Raw genomic sequence first — 19,438 nt, forward strand, 5'->3', positions numbered from 1 at the left:
ATAACTTTATCAAACTTTGTATTGATGCTATATCAACCATGATAAGATTTTTTTCTTTCTTTCTTTCAGATTTAATGTACATATAGTTAATAATGGAAATTTCTGCTACAGAATTCCATCAGATCCATTAATTTTCTTAATGGAATTGCCCATATCAAATTTTCTAGAGTGTAATTTTGAAGAATGCAGGACTTTCTATAGTAAGCATTCTCTGTTAGCAGTTCCTAACCAATCGTTTAAGAAGGATTTCAAGGATTCTCTCAGGGAACTGAAATATTTACTGAAGTCACTTTTAATACCATTTTGGATATCAAGTGGAACACTGTTAGGTAAGTGAAACTTCTTACTGCTTGTATATGCTTTACAGTGTAATGCATATGAAAAGAATTTACCCTAATATTACTATTAATTATGTATTAGTATGAGTCATCCAGTTCAAGAATGCACTGGGGGGTTTTTTTGACTGGTGCAGCCAAAACAAAATCCTTATGTGTTTTCCTTTCCACATAGGTGCTGATCCAGCTAACCTTTTTGATTTCCCTGAACTGTCAGCTTCAACTATCCACAGATGTAACTTATTTCACAACTTAACAATTCACTGGTGAAAATAAAGTGTTATAATCCAGTCTAAAACTCTTCCTTCATAATTGTAATTTATGGTCCTTAATTATAGTATCATTTATAATTGTGAAAATTTCTTCATTTGTTTAGCTATTTTCACCACTGTACTTGCTGCAAAAACCTAACTTTATATTGGAGTCTATGGAAGGAAAGGTACATCCACAAATATAGTTCCACTAAAGGGTTTGTAACATTAATTACAAATTCTGTTTTTAATACAAGTTTAATCAAAAGTTATGTGCTATAAGTATTGGGCATGAATGCCATTTCTAAATGCCTTATCCATATTTCCCACAAGCTTTCCCACAAGTTAGTTATTACCCAATCAACCATCAGCTTCCTTGCTAGTTATAGCAATATGGAGTGTTTTCATCAGTCAACTGGTTTTTGAAAGCATGCAGCTGGCCAGCCTTTAAGAAGTTCTGGAATGTATCCTGAAGTTAAAAGAAACACATCCAGATAAATTGCATAATGAGATATTCTCTTTGGCTGTAGATTTAACTGGTGTTTCAGATTACACTATTAAAAAGATTAAGTCTCAACTTCAGCAGTACAGATCATTTTTTAATGCCCAGAAAGAAGTGACCATCAAAGACTGGAGCTGAAAAAAAAATCGTAATTTTATGCTGACAGCTATTTGGAAAAGAGTGCACGAGTTTTTCTTCCAGAACGAAATTCTCACATTGAAAAGCTGATGACAGTTATGAATGAGAATGAAGAGTTGATGAAATTTGTGAATGTACAGTACGAAATATATAGTAAAAGACCTATAGGCGATTACTATGGAGAAATGAATGGCCCACATTACGAAGATTATTTTGTCAACAAACTATTGACAAACATTAAGCTAAATAGCATTATTGTTTTAGATAATGCTCCATACCATAGTGTTCGTATGGAAACCATCCCAACGATATCTACCAAAAAAATCAGACATTCAAACCTGGCTGACAGAAAAACATTCTATGGAATTCCATTATGTTGAAGGTGGAGTTATCTGTTTCTGATATTTGTGGTAGATAAGATTCATATTGTATTCATAACATAGCTCTTCAGCATGAACATAAAGTTCTTCATCTGCTTCCATGCTATTTGCATTTGAAACGGCGCCTCCGTAGCCAGGTGGGAAGGAGCAGCAGTGCGTAGCACACGCTTCTTGATTAGACCGGGGTTCGAGCCCGTCACCACCAAATACGGAGGATGCGGAAAGGTCAAGGAATGACCACTGCATATCCCGGAGCAATATGGCCTTAGTTGCTAATGCTCCTAAAAACCAAATAACACACAAACAAACAACAAACAGCATTTGAAACCCAATTGAAAATATGTGGAGCCAATTAAAGGATTCATTGCAAGTGAAAATTGCACTTTAAAAGTTTAAGTAGAATGGCTTTCCACAAAAGGAGTAAATTGTATCATAGCTGTGCAGGAAGCAAACTCCATCCAGCATGTAATAAAAGAGGAAACCAATATGTGGTAATTAGATGGGTTGGCAGAGAGTGCTGTTGACTGCTTAGAAATTTCTATTGGAGAATCAGACACTTCTGATTGATTACTCAGATAACCTTAGTGGAATTTAGGTGCTGTCTCCATACCTGAACACAGGATTCCAGGTGTAGTCTCACAACTTCCTTATATGGTGGGATTATGACCTTGCTGTCTTTACAAGCCAAGCAAATGTTTGATAAATCATTAGTAGTACTCCATGAATCCTTCTTGCTGTCTGTCTACTGTACTGTATGGAGAATTTCACATCCAAATATATTGTAATTCCTAAATCTCTTTCTTCCTCTACTGTTTTTAATTTAAACCCACTAAGTGTGTAAGTTATTCTGGAATTGCCCAATACCTTGCATTGTGCAGCATTAAACCATAATGGCCACATTTTTTTGGCCATCCTTGAGGTCTAAGTATTGCTGATGGAGCACTGCTTGGCATTGATCATTAGCTACTCTCCCAGTCTTGATATCCTCTGTAAATTTTAACATCATGCCCTCCGTCCCTTTGTCACTTTAAAAATCATAAGCAGCAGTGGTCTCTGTACCATTCCTTGGGGACCCCAAGGCATGTACTTCTAACGTTAGCCCAATATGAAGAGCAACCATTAATTGGTGAATTAATGGAATTAGAAGGTGAACCAACGATAATTTTGTTGTTAATAACTGGCAAAAGAGACTATAATCTCAGCAGATTTCTTCAAATATCTGCTATGGGCTTTCTTATCTTATTCAAAAATTTAGCACTTTATCCATTTCTGAAGACTGCAAAAACTATACTCTTTCATTTGCACCATTGTTGACATATCCTTAACTTTTGGTTTAATGCAGAGTAGGTCGCCTTAGTAGTTTGTTCTTCCTGTGTTTCTTCATCTTTCCACAGTATATTTTATGTAGAAAATAACTTAAACTTATATGAAGATAAATCTCATTCCCCTGTTCTTAATAATTAAAGAATTTTTTTATATATTTCTGTGCATGTGAATACAATAAACATAAGTACATCATAACTGTTATATTACCACTCTCATTACAGGTTGGTATAGGCAATGTGATATAATCCCATATACTTCTGATGTTGATTTTGCTACATGGGCCCATTTTCTTCAGCCTGATTTGACTGACTATATTTTGGGAGCTCATATGCACTTGAAGCTGAAAAAAATTTATGGATTTGTAAGTTACTGGAATTTGTTGTTGCTGTTGTTGTTATTATTGTTATTATTATTATTATTATTATTATTATAATATACATATTTTTTAAAAATATCTCTCACCAGAAAAACTGGTTGCTGTGATAAAACTGGGGTTGGTTGACATCCCAAGAACTGAAACAGTATAGATTTCGATTGGACTGAAATGATACTGGTAGTTTATTTCTTTTCTTTCTTTCTGGAACAAGTGATTGGAACAAAGGCAAATTTCCGTACATCTATTCTACATCTGTCTTTTCTTAATTTGAATTTATGCCCCCTTAGGTTCGTAATCTGAACAAGTGGAAGGATCCCATCAGAATTCAGCGTGCTCAACATTCAAGGCCTTATATACCTCAATCAGATCACCGTGCAGGTGCCTAGTCTCCAGCCACTGCAATTTGCAGAACTTAAGCCTCTCTTGGTAAGAGGATCCCTTCATTCCCCTCGCCAATCTTGTTGCCCTTCTCTGTACACGCTCAAGTAAATCTACATCATTCCTAAAATGAGGCCTCCAGACCTGTACACAGTACTCAAGGCGTGGCCTGACCATTGCCTTATACAGAGGGATAATCGCCTCCTTTTCCCTGCTAGCAAAATTCCTATATATCATTGACAAAACCCCATGACCTGCCCTGGCAGCCTGTCTGCATTGCTCAGAAAACTTCATATCTGACTGCACAATTACTCCCAGGTCTTTTTCATTTTCTACCACCTTAAGTGTAGTACCACACAGTTGGTATGTTTCTCTGGGGTTACTTCTACCCATATGCAGTACTTTGCATTTGTCAAGGTTAAACTTCAGTTGCCATTTCTTAGCCCATCTGCCCAAATCTAGATCCTGTTGCACTAGCACACTGCCATCACTGTCATTAACAACCCTGCCAACCTTTGTATCATCTGCAAACGTCGACATTAAGCCTGATATACCTTCATCAGTATCATTGATAAATATACAAAACAGTGGACCTAACACCGAACCCTGTGGAACTCCACTAATAACATTAGTCCATGAAGAGCAACACCCATTGATTACCACCCTGTCTTCTCTCACTTAACCATCCTTTTTTCCATTGTAGCAACTTTACCCTTAATACCATTCTGCTCCAATTTGTACAATAGTCTTCCATGTGCAACAGTGTCAAAAGCTTTCCTGAAATCCACATATATGATATCAAAATTATTTTTTGCATCCAGTTCCTTTGTAACCACATCATAATATCCTATCAAATTTGTCAGACAAGACTTTCCCTTAACAAACCCATGCTGTGTCTGAATTATTGCTGCAGTCTTGTCTAGATGATCCTGCAATGCATCTTTAACCAGTGACTCCATTATTTTACCTGGAACAGAAGTTAAACTAACTGGTCTGTAATTACTCGTGTCACCCTTCGATCCCCCTTTGTGAATTGGGGATACATTTGCAAATCTCCAGTCCGTGGGAACCTCCCCCAAGTCCAAGGACACTCTCGTAATTATGGCTAAGGGTTTGCTTAGTTGCTTTGCCGCCTCCTTTAATATAACTGGATAGATCCCATCCACTCCAGGTGTTTTTCTTATGTTTAACTTCAACAATTTCTCCTCCACTTTGCTTTCAGTTATTCCAAAATCATTAAGTATCCTGCTACAATTTGATAACCTTCTGCCATTTTCAAACCTTAATAATTCCTTATGTGTGAATGTAGATGCAAAATACTCATTCAGTTTGTTTGCTATCTGAGCAGGATCATCAACAGTCGAACCATCGATGTCAAGTGGACCAATCATATTCATCCCCTTCCTTTTAGAGTTTATATAAGTAAAGAAATCCTTGCTGTTTTTCTTGTAATCTGCCTTCGCCTGCCTAACCTCCTTTGTCACCTGATTACAGACTAGCTTATATCTGCTATAGGCCTCTGAGTCACTTGATTAATTTATATGCATCCCATGCATTTTTCTTCTCTATTAAGAGTTTCATTAGATAACCATTTAGGCCTAAACCTTGAACAATATTTCTTAATAGGTATGAAACTTTTAGTAGCTTCCACGATTAATTCCTTGAATGCTTCCCACTTAGAATTTACTGTTGGTAACTTTGTCAGTTTATCCCACTGTACAGAATTTAAAAACTGTCGGAAAGCACTGTACTCGCCTTTACGGAAGCAAAAACCCTTTCCCTTACCCCTGATGGTTATTTCCACAACACTTATTACAGCACTAACTTACTTGCAATATGAACTTTAAAAAGAAAAAAATAAAGAATTTTATTGTTGGAATAAAATCATTTGAATTCTATTTTATTTATATAAACATTATATAAAAACCTCATGTGCCCTAGGCACAGTGCCTAATGGAAATGATGAACCTGGTTCTGATTTCAGTCATGTTGGCCTGATCAAAGCTGACATTCCAGTTCATCCAAAAGATCTTAAATGGGATTAAAGATACAGCTCAGGGGTGGTCAGTGAAGGTTTGCACATCCATATCTTCAAATCAAATCACTTACAGGCTGTGCAATATGGCATAGTGCATTTTCATGCTGAAACAGAAATGAATATTTTCCCCATGTTGCTACAATCACATAGGAAGAGTGGATTATCCAAAATATCAGTGTACCACAAAACATGTTCAATGACTAATGGTTTAAGCACAAACCATAACAATCAACAGTAAATGGGAGTTGTTTTGTGATGACAACACCTCTGCCAAACTTCACATTGAGATAACACACTTCGGTAAATAATGTTTTCCAAGCATCAACCAGGCCCAAACATGGTCATCAGATCAGAAAACCATGCACCCTGGTTCATCACTTCGTAATAGATAGTCTTCCAACAATCCATTGACCAGTTATAATGGGTTTGTTCGGCAGGCAGTTCAACACTGCTTTGTGTGCTGTGATGTTTTTTAGTGTGCTTGGGCATAAAAGCTGATGTTATGTAGCTCCCTATGTATCATTTTTGTAATAACCCCAGTTCCTGTTGTCTTTGTACTTTTGTTTGATGATGACTCACTGGATCTGAATGCCCTCTGGTCTCTTTTCATCAACTTCTATAGTGTATCGAAACATTTCCCAGATGTTTCCATTTGGTGATTGCATCAATCATCATTGATCTAGGGTAGAGGTTCCCAAAGTGTGGGCACTTCCGTAGCCAGGTGGGCAGGAGCAGCAGTGTGTAGCACATGCTTCTTGATTAGACCGGGGTTCGAGCCCATGACCACCAAATACGGAGGATGCAGAAAGGTCAGGAAATGACCACTGCATATCCCCAGAGCAATATGGCCTTAGTTGCTAATGCTCCTAAAAACCAAATAATAACAACCCAAAGTGTGGGACAACGACTCTTATAATTTATAAAAATATGTATACGTGTAACTAACTTTTATTTCAAATATGCTTATTTGCACTTTTCTGGAAGATAGGGAGAAAAATCTAGGAAATATTTAAGGGTGGGGGCAAGGTATAAAATTTTGGGAATCTCTGATCCAGGATGCAGTAGTTTTCAGAAATGCTGCAAATACTTTGATTTGGCATCCTACTGAAAGTTAAGCTTGGCACTTCAGCCCATCTACTGTATTTCATTGATCTGCCTACTTCTAGTGTGAATGCAGTTGCTTTTATGCTTATTTCTCTGACACATGGATGATGGGCATTGTTCATTTTTTCAAAATCCCAGGGTTGAGCACAATAGTGTGTGTGTGTGTGTGTGGGGGTGAGCTTTACACATTATTTTGCTTATGGTGCATGTACCCTGCCACTCATTTACTCATATGAGTTTACTTCTCTAACTTCATACATGTAAATTCTTTGTTACAGGTGGATGTTATGTTCTATTGTTAGTTTGATGGCTCTAGTCTAGTCTGGTCTGCTACTTTGCATTACATACTGTTCAAAAGGCCATAGCTTTTGAATGGATGCTATTTACATTAACTTTTGAGCTTTTATAATTTTTAAAAACTCAAAAGTTTTTATGCATATCAATAAAACATGAATGTGTACCCACTCTTGTAGATTTGAGAATGTCAAATCTGTACTCAACATCCTGCCATATATTGTTAGCATTTCAGATGAAATCAAAGGGATTGCTTCAATTATTCTTGTCTTTAATGTTGACAAATCAGGAACTGTTGTTGCAAATGCCTTAATCTTAATATAATCTCACAAGAAAAAAATCAAGTGGAGCTGAATGGTGACCGAGGTGGTCGTTCAATCAGTCCACCACGGCCAATCCAGCAATTTGGAAAAACAGCTTCAAGATTGTTATGTACAGCAGAATACCAATGGTAGGGCACTATCCTATTGGAAAAACATTGGCTGATTTACTCCAGTTGTGAGCATCCATAATTCTCTAAAATCTCAAGCTAAATTGTTCTATTAATTGACTTTTCAGAGAAAAATGGACCAATAATGTGATCATGAAGTCTGCATCATGCATTGATTTTCAGACTAACATTTTCATGCACTTTATGTGGGTTCTCAGATTCCCATATGTGAACATTGTTCTAATTTACATGTCATGAAACATTAAAAGTTGCTTAATCAGAAAAGCACACTTTGTAGGAAACTCATCTTCTTCAGTTAAGTGCAGCATTGTGGTGGGAAAAAAAAATTCACATGCTGGCCTGTCTGTTGGTAATAACTGCTGCACCATTTGAACTATTTGTATTTTATATAAAGGTATATTTATAGAGGTATATTTTCACTGGAAGAATAGAAAAGCACCTAGGAGCACAGACAAAATTTAAGGGATTAATAGAAGACTGGAATCTCATGAAGTTTATTTTTGGGCAGCATGCTGTAGATAATTGGAATGAATTGCCTGCCCAGCAGTTAAAGTTGACAGTTTGGTTAAGTTCAAAGTGGAATTAGATAAATTTTTTTTGTGATAGGATGGTGTGAATGATAGGGTTTTTTTTTTTTTTTTTTGCTGATGCAGAAAAAATTCCATTCCTTCATTTATCCATTATAATACTAATATTTAGTGAACAACTGCTTCTTTCAAAAATGAAAATACCTCATTAGATGATGATAAAGCAGCAACAAAGATAACAAAATTGGATTATATTTATTGCACATATAAATATATATGTTCTTGCATGATTATTTGAAATATATATGTTCTTGCATGATTATTTGAAATATTTGGTAGACAAATTATAAGGAAACCACTTCATAAAGCAGTTATTGTTTATAAATTTGTATGTTTGCTGGATTCTGCAGAAAGTAAGGCTGCTACTCAATTGAAATGCAATTGAGCAGCAGCATGGAAAGCAAGGCAATGGGAATTTCCAGGACTGCTGGGAGTCATAGTGTAACAAGTAAATACATGGGCTATGTTAGGGTAACTAAGAGTAGAAACAGCTGCATGTATACTTGCATGTACACTGATGCTAGAAGTATAGTTAATAAATTCGATGAGCTTGAAGTGCTAGTCAAGACATCAGAGGCAGATATGGTTGGGATATCAGAGACATGGTGTCACACAGACATAAGCAGTGCAGAACTGGAATTTGGGGAGTACAATGTGTACAGAAAGGATAGACAGGACAGGAAGGGAGGAGGAGTTAGGCTGTTAGTTAAGAAACACATAAAATCGAAGCAAGTGCATCCAAGTGACGTGGGTGGACAATGCAATGTTAAGTCTATTTGGTGTGACATAAGCACTGGGAAAGGAAAAATGAGAGTGGGTGTGTGTTATAGGCCTGATGAGTATAATGAGCAATTGTGCAGAGAAATAGTGGGCCAATAAATTAGAGTGTCTTATGGGGGATTTTAATTTCCTGGATATTGACTGGAATTTGTGGGTTGGTCACTCGCACACTAGCAACACTTTTAAAGATTTATTGGATGATTGTTTGCTACAGCAGCATGTTTGGGAGGCAACTAGAGGGAGTAATACTCTTGATCTGATTATCAGTAGTGATTCTTCAAGCATAAAGAATCTGCAGATAAAGGAACCACTAGGTGGCAGTGATCACAGTGTGCTCAAGTGGGATTTACTCAGAGGTAACTACCATCAAGGGTAACGGGAAGAGTTTTTGCTTTCCTAAAGGTGACTACAGTGGTCTGAGACAGTATTTAAATTCTATACAGTGGAACCAACTGATGATGTTACCAACAGCAAATTCAAAATGGGAAGCATTCAAAGAAGGAAGCTACTTGGCTTTTCATGCCAACAAATAAATATTGTTCAAGATTTAGGCCTAAATGGATGTCAGCTGAACTTAGACATGTGACAGAGAAGAAAAATGCATGGGATACATATAAATTAACATGTAACACAGAAGCCTATGATAGATATAAGCTGGTCTGTAACCAAGTTACAAAGGAGGTTAGGCAGGTGAAGGCAGATTACAAGAAATCTTTGGCAAAGGATACAAAGAAAAACAGCAAAGAGTTCTTTACTTATGTAAACTCTAGAAGGGAATGAATCAGATTGGTCCACTTGATATCGATGGTTCAACTGTTGATGATCCTGCTCAGGTAGCTAACAAACTAAATGAATATTTTGCATTGACATTCACACATGAGGAGTTATTCAGCGAGGGGAATGCCAGAGGTGTATTCAACTCTGGCAGTGAGCAAGATAATCTTGTAATAACTGAGAGTAAAGTGGAGGAGAAATTGCTGAAGATAAACACAAGAAAGGCACCTGGGGTGGATGGAATCTATCCAGTTATATTAAAGGAGCAGCAAAGGAAGTAAGTAAACCCTTAGCCATAATTATGAGAGCTTCCCTGGACTCAGGGAAGGTACCAATGGACTGGAGATGTGCAAATGTGACCCCAATCCACAAAGGAGGATCAAAGGGAGATGGGTAATTATAGACCTGTTAGTTTAACGTCTGTTCCAGTGAAATTAATGGAGGCACTGGTTAAAGAAGCATTGCAGGATCATCTAGACAAGCCTTCAGTTATAGCTCGGACACAGCATGGGTTTGTTAAGGGGAAGTCTTGTCTGATTAATTTGATTGGATACTATGATGTAGTCACAAAGGAACTGGATGCAAAGAATAACTTTGATATCATATATTTGGAGCTTAGAAAAGTCTTTGATACTGTTTCACATGGAAGACTGCTGCACAAATCGGAGCAGTGGCATTGGAGGCAAATTGCTGCTATGGATAAAGGGATGGTTGAGTGGGAGAAGACAGAGTGGTAATCAATGGAAACTGCTCTTTGTGGACTAATGTTATTAGTGGAGTCCCTCTGGGTTCAGTGTTTGGTCCATTGTTGTTTTCTGTATTTATAAATGATATTGATAATGGTATATCAGGCTTAATGTTCAAGTTTGCAGATGATACAAAGGTTGGCAGGGTTGTTAATGACACTGACAGTACACTGCTGCAGTACGATCTAGAAAAGTTGAGCAGATGGGCTGAGAGGTGGCAAATGAAGTTTAACATTGACGAATGTAAAGTACTACATATGGGAAGCAGTAATTCCAGAGTAATGTATCAACTCAGTGGTACCACACTGACAGTGGTAGAGAATGAAAAGGACCGGGGGTAATTGTGCAGGCAGATATGAAATTTTCTGAGCAGTGCAGACAGTCTGCAAGAGTAGCTCATGGTGTCTTGTCAATGATATACAGGAAATTTTCTAGCAGGGATAAGGAGGTGATTATCCCCTTGTATAAGGCAATGGTCAGGCCACACCTTGAGTACTGTATACAGGTCTGGAGGCCTCATTTTAAGAAGGATTTAGAGCTGTTGGAACGAGTACAGGGAAGGGCAACAAGATTAGTGAATGGAACAAAGGGTTGCTCTTATAAAGAAAGGATCAAGTTTTGCAAATTACAGTGTCTGGAGACTAGGCACCTGCGAGGTGATCTGATTGAGGTGTATAAAGCCTTGAACGGTTTGAGCATGCTCAATGCAGATGGGATTCTTCTTCATGCTCAGAATAATTGCCTGAGAGGGCATAAATTCAAATTGAGGAAGGATGGTTGTAGGATAGATGTGTGGAAGTTTGCCTTTAGCCAGCAGGTGGTTGATTGCTCGAACATACTTCCATCTGCCGTTGTAGAAGTTGATAGCTTAAATAGATTCAAGGCAGAACTTGACAAACATTTGGAGCGAGTGGATGGGTGAAATAAGGGGTGTTTTTTTTTTTTTTGGCTGATGCTATATAAGCTTACTTTCTTGCATCATGTGCTAATTCTAAGTATCAGTTAATGGAAATTAAGTGATAAGACAATAATTTTAATTAAAGTAGTTAATTAGACTAATAATATTTTATCGAAGCCAGCTTCAGACTGTAAAATTTAAACTATGACTAGTTAGTGCATTGCATTATTACTACACAAGTTGAATTTTTTGGTCAAATAGAAGTTTGTAACTGATATTACGATTATAACATCTGATATTATGAAATTCACAACAAGTTGCCTTCCTTATATCAAATAAGTAATGCTTCCCATTAGAGAAGACTACTTATTTTCAGTTGAGTACTGCCATTTAGAAACATCACTATTTTAAAGCTACTTGGATTCTCAGAAGTATAAGGGGTGATATTAGATATTGTAACATCTCATATTGTGAAGGATTTCACAATATGTGATGTTACAATAATGATGCCAATGTACAAACTTCGGTTTGTCTAAAAAAATTCAACTATGTAATAATGATCCAAATGCACTAGTTAATGTCATAGTTTCAAGCTTACCACCCTAAAATAGTATTAGTCTAAGAAGAACACCTTTTTGATATCTCTCATGCTGTGTAAATAAGTCTTCTGCTGTGTATAGACCAGAATATCTAAGGAAAAAAAAAATTCAAGTTCAGATCCTTTACTGGAATAAAACTAACAAAATGTGAAATAAATATTATAATAATGCATTTTTCTTTTATTACAGAACACCTTGTTTAATTACCTTGTATAATTACGAGGCTGCACAGCAGAAGGAGACACTTTTTTCTTTGCAATTGTGTAATTTAACTATTAAATTGTTATGAAATAGAATGACATATTTCACAAGTATTATGGCATCATCAGTAATGCAAAGAAAGTGGTGCCTCCGAAGCCAGGTGGGAAGGAGCAGCAGTGAGTACCACACGCTTCTTGATTAGACCGGGATTCGAGCCCATCACCACCAAATACGGAGGATGCGGAAAGGTCAGGGAATGACCACTGCATATTCCGGAGCAATATGGCCTTAGTTGCTAATGCTCCTAAAAACCAAAAAAAAAAAAAAAAACAACAGCAAAGAAAGTGCAGTTGGTATAATGTGTGGCATTTTTCTTTTTAAATGTCAAATGCCAAGTTGAGGGACTTCATAAAATAATTACTTATGTGCAAATTATTTACTTCAGTTCAGATTTTTCATATATTGTGTGTGATCTGAATCAAAATTGTTCAGACCATGGTCAGGTAATCGGGGGGGCCTCTGCTCTAAGGAAATTTTGATTTGTTTGAGAGAAAGAGAATCTAAATCATACTTTGATTCATAATAACTCTGAAATAAAATACTAATGTTAATTTTTGTCATCATGATAACATCAACTTTTCTTTTCCTTTGAACAGTTTGAACTGTTCAACCCATTGAAGGATTCTCTGCTGAGCAGAACCATACATTGTCCTCCAAACATGAAAAAACACTATTTTGGCTGACCACAAAATATGCATTGATTTTTGTTTTATAGACTATTCTCAATGTAATTACAACAGCTGACAGTGACAAATGAAATTACATAAAGCATCATGACATGCAAATTGCACATATATTCATGATGTTGACAACACGGACTAAATTTCACTTTACCTGCAGTGTTAAAGCAAATTTGTGAAGGATTCTCAAGGTTTTTAATATAATGTTTGAAGAGTATAATAATTCTTATGGACACCTAATAGTATGAATTATATTTACAGTATTTTTCTTAAATTATGCTTTTTTTAATAGCTCTGTTTTCTTTCAGCCAGATAATTGTTACCAATATGCCTTATATTGGGACAGTTTGAGGATAGACTTGTTCTTTACATACACAGACAGCAATTCTTCATGGTACTGTGGACATGAAATAAGCAGTAAAACATATTTTCAGTATGTACCTAATTAAGCTATATATATATGAAAGATTTGAGTTAATACAAAAATCAACAAGGTTAGAAGGATATACTGGTTAACATGAGATTAATGAAAATTCAATTTATTTACATCTTTTTGTAGTATTTTAAAAGTTTTATGTTATTTTGTGGCAGACAATGCAAATGTTTTCATTTCAGTTTGTGATGCCATTAAAATAAGATTTGAATGCAAAGTTATAAAATTAGCATGCCATGGATTTTTATTGAAATAATTATTTTGTCAAAATTATAACTCAGTTATACTGATAATTTGGAAATGATGCTCCAATAGGATATAGGAATGCTAGAATGAATACTGGATGCTAAGTATATAACAGAACACTTTAGTCTCGCCGAATGCTAATTGTGTTTCTACTCTGATTTACAGATTCTTTCCCAGTGAAAATAGTAAAAACCAAACCTTTTTCACAGAAAGACTATGCAATAAGCTTTAGAAACATCTGGTGTTTGGTACCATTTGGTCAGAATAACTTTGTTATACAGTGCCAAATAGGTTATCATGCCTTTTGGATTCTCTCAGAATATAAAAATGCTCTTGTTTGTACTCCAGCATGACCACTAGGTTAGAAGCATTTACATTAGTTATTTTGATAATAAATAGAATCATTAACCATATTTAGCATTCACACTGGCTTGAAGTATGATCCACTCAAAGTGCACGTGCTTCTGCACCCTTGTGCCTGATTACTTGGCTACTACATTGGGCCATCAGCTACATTTGAAATTAGCACTCTGAAATGCATATAGCATTTACAGTTCTATTTATTTAATCAGTTTATTTCCCACAATAAGAGTTCAAACCCTTGGAAGCTTGCACACCTGTAATAGTGAAAGCTACAAATGGTGTCAATGCAATTTTCAGCTTTAAACCAGTTGATTCATCTTGTGTACTGTACTATTCACATATGCTAATATAGTACATCAGAGATATAATTTGAGATATATAATAACACTAAAATATAGCTAGATAAAAAAAAAAATATGTACAGTAGAACCTTAAATCTAGTGACACTGAGACTTCAACCTTGCTGAACTTCTGAAAAAAATTCAACAATGTTTAAGTCCCATTTCTCCAAATAGGCCTACAAGGCTGGCACAATTCATATTGAGCAATTAGACTTTATACCAGCCGGTATTTAAATAAACGAATTTCAATCCTTCAACTAAAACACTTTATTTATAATAAAATAAAATAAATAGCAAAATTTATGCTATTTAAGGATGTGCCGCACAGCAGAAATATGCTGTTGAGAAAGGAGACCGCTGTCTCCAAAAGCTACAGTTGTTACGGTATTTTATTTTACTATTTTTATCACTTTTATCATCATATTTTATTTTACATTTCTTATTTTATTGTAAATTAAACCACATCAGTTTTAGATTATTATATTTTTATCCTATATACTTGTAATTTTATTTTATTGTAAATAAAGTGTTTTAGTTGAAGGATTAAAATTTGTTTATTTAAATAATTGCTGGTGTAAAGTCCCATTGTCACCAGCTTTTTTATAAAGCTATACAATATAGCTTGTAAAATATAAGAACTTCTCATACCTTTTTTATAGGAAAATTCTTCAGCCCGATGCTCACATCAAATTCATCCGGTTAATACATTATGCAAAGGCCTAAATTTATAATGCAATATTATGCTTTTTAAAATATTATTAATATATCTTATGGGTTTCCTAAAACCTAATCTTGTATTCAATTCCCATTATCCACTTCCTGCTAAAAAGGAAGAGCAAACCATAGCTGATGTATATCAATCCACCTAAAACTAAACCAATCAGCAATAACAGACTGAAAACCAAAGACAATTGTCAAATTTTCTTAAAATATTTTTGACTAAATATTTGCAGTTTGAATAACAGTAGTTGCCATCAATTGATAGTTTGATCCATGTCAGGGAATGATGTTACTTCACAGTTATGAAAAAAATTTCCCGTTGTCACATAATTTGCAAGACCACTTGCACATAATGAACAATAATATTAAGAGGCATAAAAAAAAAAAGCATTATTTGAACTTATTTAATAGTAATAAGTATTTATATTAATATTATCACTAATCACTTTACATTGTATAAAAAACATTATCGGAATCCTGTTGGCTTAATAATAGACATGTTGGACAGACGATCTGTGTAATCGAGACCTGCTAATATATTAGTGGGTCTCAATTACACAAGTCGTATGTCTAATCGCTTTACACAGAAAAGTTTAAGATTCGCTCTAAAGGTAGGATAGAAGTCTACAGATACAATATCCTGTATGGCCTTAATTCAAGAGTAATTGCAAATGGATAAATGACACTTTTGAGCAAAGAGTAATATCAAACCAGAGAGACCAAGAACTCAGGGAAAGGTTAAAAAAAAAAAAAAAAAAAAACAAGACTGGACCTTCCATTTTATTTAATTATTTCAATTACCTTTTATTTTTTGTCCATCCTGTTATCCAGAGTATCATGAAGAGAATTCATTTGCTATTTTCTCTGACAAATAATGCTTATTTTTTTTCACACCCTTTTAATATATACATAGGTAAAAAGATGTGACCAGTTTGAAAACAATAAGTCTAGCATTCAACTTCTTGGGGGAAAAAAAAGTGCCAGATTTTTTAGAATTCTGAAAAATTTGGCACTTTTTTTTTGAAAATTAATTAAAAAGATAGTCTGACATACTGCACTTTAACTGCTGTTGTTTCGGCTTTTGTAAATTATGTGTAACCATGATAAACTTTACCATAGCTTCCTGAGGTAGCATGTTTCTTTATCTGAATTAAACTAATCTTAACTTTCATCTTTTGTGGAAATTTTGTCATATAAATTTGAAAAACAAAAGGTGGTCTCTCTCTCTCTCTCTCTCTCTCTCTCTCTCTCTCTCTCTCTTCCCCTCCCCCTTTGGGAATATTCCTGATTCTTGAATTTTCGAATACAGTGGATTAGAATAAGAAATTTGTTTATGTAGTTCCTTTTTTTTTGTACAGTATTCTGTTATCTCAGCAAAAATAGGAGTCTAGCTATAATGTAGGCATCTGCATTTGTTAAATAATTTAAGTTTTCTAATTGTTAATTACTAAAGGTAGGCAGAACTGTACAAAATGTTATACATCCAGTTAAATTTTCCAAATAAAACTAGTTTAACTAACACAGAAGTGTCCATTTTACCAATTCTAATTACCTACATTTGCAACATGCACTTATAAAGTTCAATATTAAATTACACAGCTCAACAAATCTTTCATTGGGGTAAAAAAAAAAAAAAAAAAAAAGGTGGATTATATAGATCTTCAGATGCTGATTTCAGATCTGTTTTCAGTTTTCCTCTTGCATGTTTGGTTTTTCTGATGAAACAGATTGCATGAACATTGAGACTTATTATACCACTCACCAGTCTACATGAACACAATTATTGTTTATACATTCATATTCATATAATTGTTTGAATATATCTTGTCATTTCATATTTTAATTATTTGATTATAAATTCTTTAAGGTAAGGTCTAGTGAGTACCGAAATATGTTCATCATCATGCCATGAAAGTGTAAAAATCACCTCAACAAATTCTGCTCTCTTTCCCCTCCCCTAACTAAATCATAGTAGCATACAATCACAACAGATATTCAGTAAACTTACTAGCTATACTTTGCCTCTCCTCTAGGTGAATAAGGCAAGGGCACCACATGTTATTTGAACTGCTTGTTCAAATGGATTACATGATTGGTTGAACAAAAGGAAAAAGTCAATGCCATTTGCTATATCTGTGATGTAGAGGAAACCAAAAGACCATAACGGTGATTGTTACTTTTGTAATGTGAATGCAATTGGATTCTCGGCAATGAATAAGCACGAGATTGTTTATCCAAACCTGGATTTAGAAATGAGACCAATCCCTCACAATGACAGTATTCTTTAAAACTAGATTCTTTAAAAAATGAAGTGGATGAGTTGAAGGACCTTATTTTTAGAGACCAAACTTCTCACCTTGAGGCTAAAGCAAAAACACTTGTTTAAGAAACAAGTCAGAGTGTCTCGCTATCAAAAAAAAAAAAAAAAAGCAACTAAGTTTTGGGAATGTTGTCTGCTCTGCTACTGTCATGATATCAATAGTGTTTATAGAATTGTTACAAGTACCCACTACATCTGAATGGTGCCACGTCACAGATTCATCACAGTGAAGTTTGAAGGCTGTTCTCTTGTATAAGAGAAACTTAATACCATCCACCCTCATTGCCTATTCTGTTCATCTAAAGGTGATATACTATAACATGACACATATCATTCATCAATGGAATATCTGCAGTGACTTCCAAGTCATTGGTATGTTAATAGGCATGTAAGGAAGGCTCTCAAATATTGTTTCCTCTATATATGGAATAACTACTTTACTGAAGACCATTACATCAGTTGTGACTAGCTTCAAAGGCCTAATGAAGCCTTTGTGAAAGCAGTGGGCAAGATGAATTCAAGATGGTATTAACCCAAATTGGAAGGCTTCTTCAGGATTAAAGCTTGAAAATTGTCTCATTGTATTATAGCTAAAAGTATGCTGAGCTTTTGGATGGCTTTGTGGAAACATTTTGGGTAATCACAGGTTACACACACATACAGAGATGGAATTCAGGAATTGCTCAATGTGTATAACGAAATAGGATGATGTATGTTGCTGAAACTTCTTTCTTGCATTCGCATTTGGACTTCCTTTCTGAAAACCTTGGCATAGTGAATAATGAACAGGGAAAAAATTCCATCAAGGAATTAAAGTCAATGCAAAATCACTGCCAAGGTTCCTGGAACAAAGGTGTGTTGTAGCTTGCTGCTAGATATTGTACCACGGCATTCTGAACAAAGCATGACAAAGAAAAACATCTGCATAACACTTTTTTTTACTTGTACATATCTTTTTGTAAAAGTGAACTGTAAAAAAAGTGAACTGCAAACTGTAAAAGTGATTAAAAAAAAAAAAAAATTTAACTGTAACCAGTCTCGTATTTTGTAATGAAATAGTAAAAAAAAAATTAACTTGTACTAATATTATCAAGTCATATTACAAAAACTACATGTGCTAGAAAAAGCTGAGAAATGCATTTGAAATCAGTGCACAAAACTGGTTTAGAAAAGTGGTTTATATTTTTGATGGAAATAAACTATTCTTTTTATTGATCAGTGTTGTTTCTAACTACATTAGAAACAACACTGACAGTTTCTGAATGTTTCACTTACTAAATTGTTATATTTAATAAACTATAAAGAATTTTGCCATTATTAAATAAATTCAAATGAACTTTTATGCCTTTTAAGGGGCTTTCTGTACCCATGAATATAAAGAAAGCATTTCCAAAAGTAAGGGCATAAAACTTAACAAAAATTTATGTAGTTTTAGACCTTTACTATTTACTTTGTATTGGTAAGTCAGGTTCAAACTGACTTACCACTATATATAACTTTTTTTTTTTTTTTTTTTATGTAAATATTTTTGGCCTATTTTATTATCCTCTAAACTAATCAAGTATATAATAATTATGCAGCCTTTTATCAAATTTCCCTCAAATAGTTATTTTTCTATATATGAAATACAAGAATAAAAGAAATTTTTTCTTTTATAGGTATGTATATCCGCATTTTACTCTCTGTTCTGCAGAACTAGTGGGTGAAAAAGTGCATGTGCCATGTGAAGCAGAAGCTGTGATAGATGCTGAATATGGTAACTGGAGAGTGCCTGTAAAGACCTGGAGATATGATTCCTCGGCATTTAATATTAAAAATAGAAAAAAATGGTCAGATGCTGAGCAAGAGCAGTCATATCAATCTCTGTAGGGTACCTCACTCAAATAACTCAAACTACATTTTAGTCACATATCAAAATATTTATTTTGATATGTGACATATCAAAATATTTATATCTATCTATCAAAGTCAATGGTAAGAGATGATTATCTCACTGATTGTGATACGCACAACAAAGCTAAATTAGATTCAACTTTAATTACTTTTTTTTTTTTAAATATCAATAATTGTCACATTGAATATGATTTATGTTTGGATAATCATTCTAAGTGTCCTTT

At 34.7% G+C, this 19,438-nt stretch overlaps 1 protein-coding gene across 1 annotated transcript in view; it reads left to right on the top strand.

Annotated features, from left to right (window-relative positions):
- The window catches only part of LOC150075986 (ribitol-5-phosphate transferase FKTN-like), a 64,989-nt gene extending 45,758 nt beyond the window's left edge, over nucleotides 1–19,231 (top strand). The window contains exons 4-7 of the mRNA XM_090387571.1: nucleotides 70–329; nucleotides 3,154–3,293; nucleotides 13,207–13,331; nucleotides 18,980–19,231. Coding sequence (XP_090243697.1) covers nucleotides 70–329; nucleotides 3,154–3,293; nucleotides 13,207–13,331; nucleotides 18,980–19,190 — 736 coding nt within the window. The 3' untranslated portion in view covers nucleotides 19,191–19,231. The remainder of the gene's footprint in view (nucleotides 1–69; nucleotides 330–3,153; nucleotides 3,294–13,206; nucleotides 13,332–18,979) is intronic.
- The last annotated feature ends 207 nt before the right edge of the window (nucleotides 19,232–19,438 follow it).

The sequence above is a fragment of the Mastigoproctus giganteus genome, chromosome 13, assembly GCF_048544385.1.
Source record: "Mastigoproctus giganteus isolate SK-2022 chromosome 13, ASM4854438v1, whole genome shotgun sequence".
In the NCBI taxonomy this organism is placed as follows: domain Eukaryota; kingdom Metazoa; phylum Arthropoda; class Arachnida; order Uropygi; family Thelyphonidae; genus Mastigoproctus; species Mastigoproctus giganteus.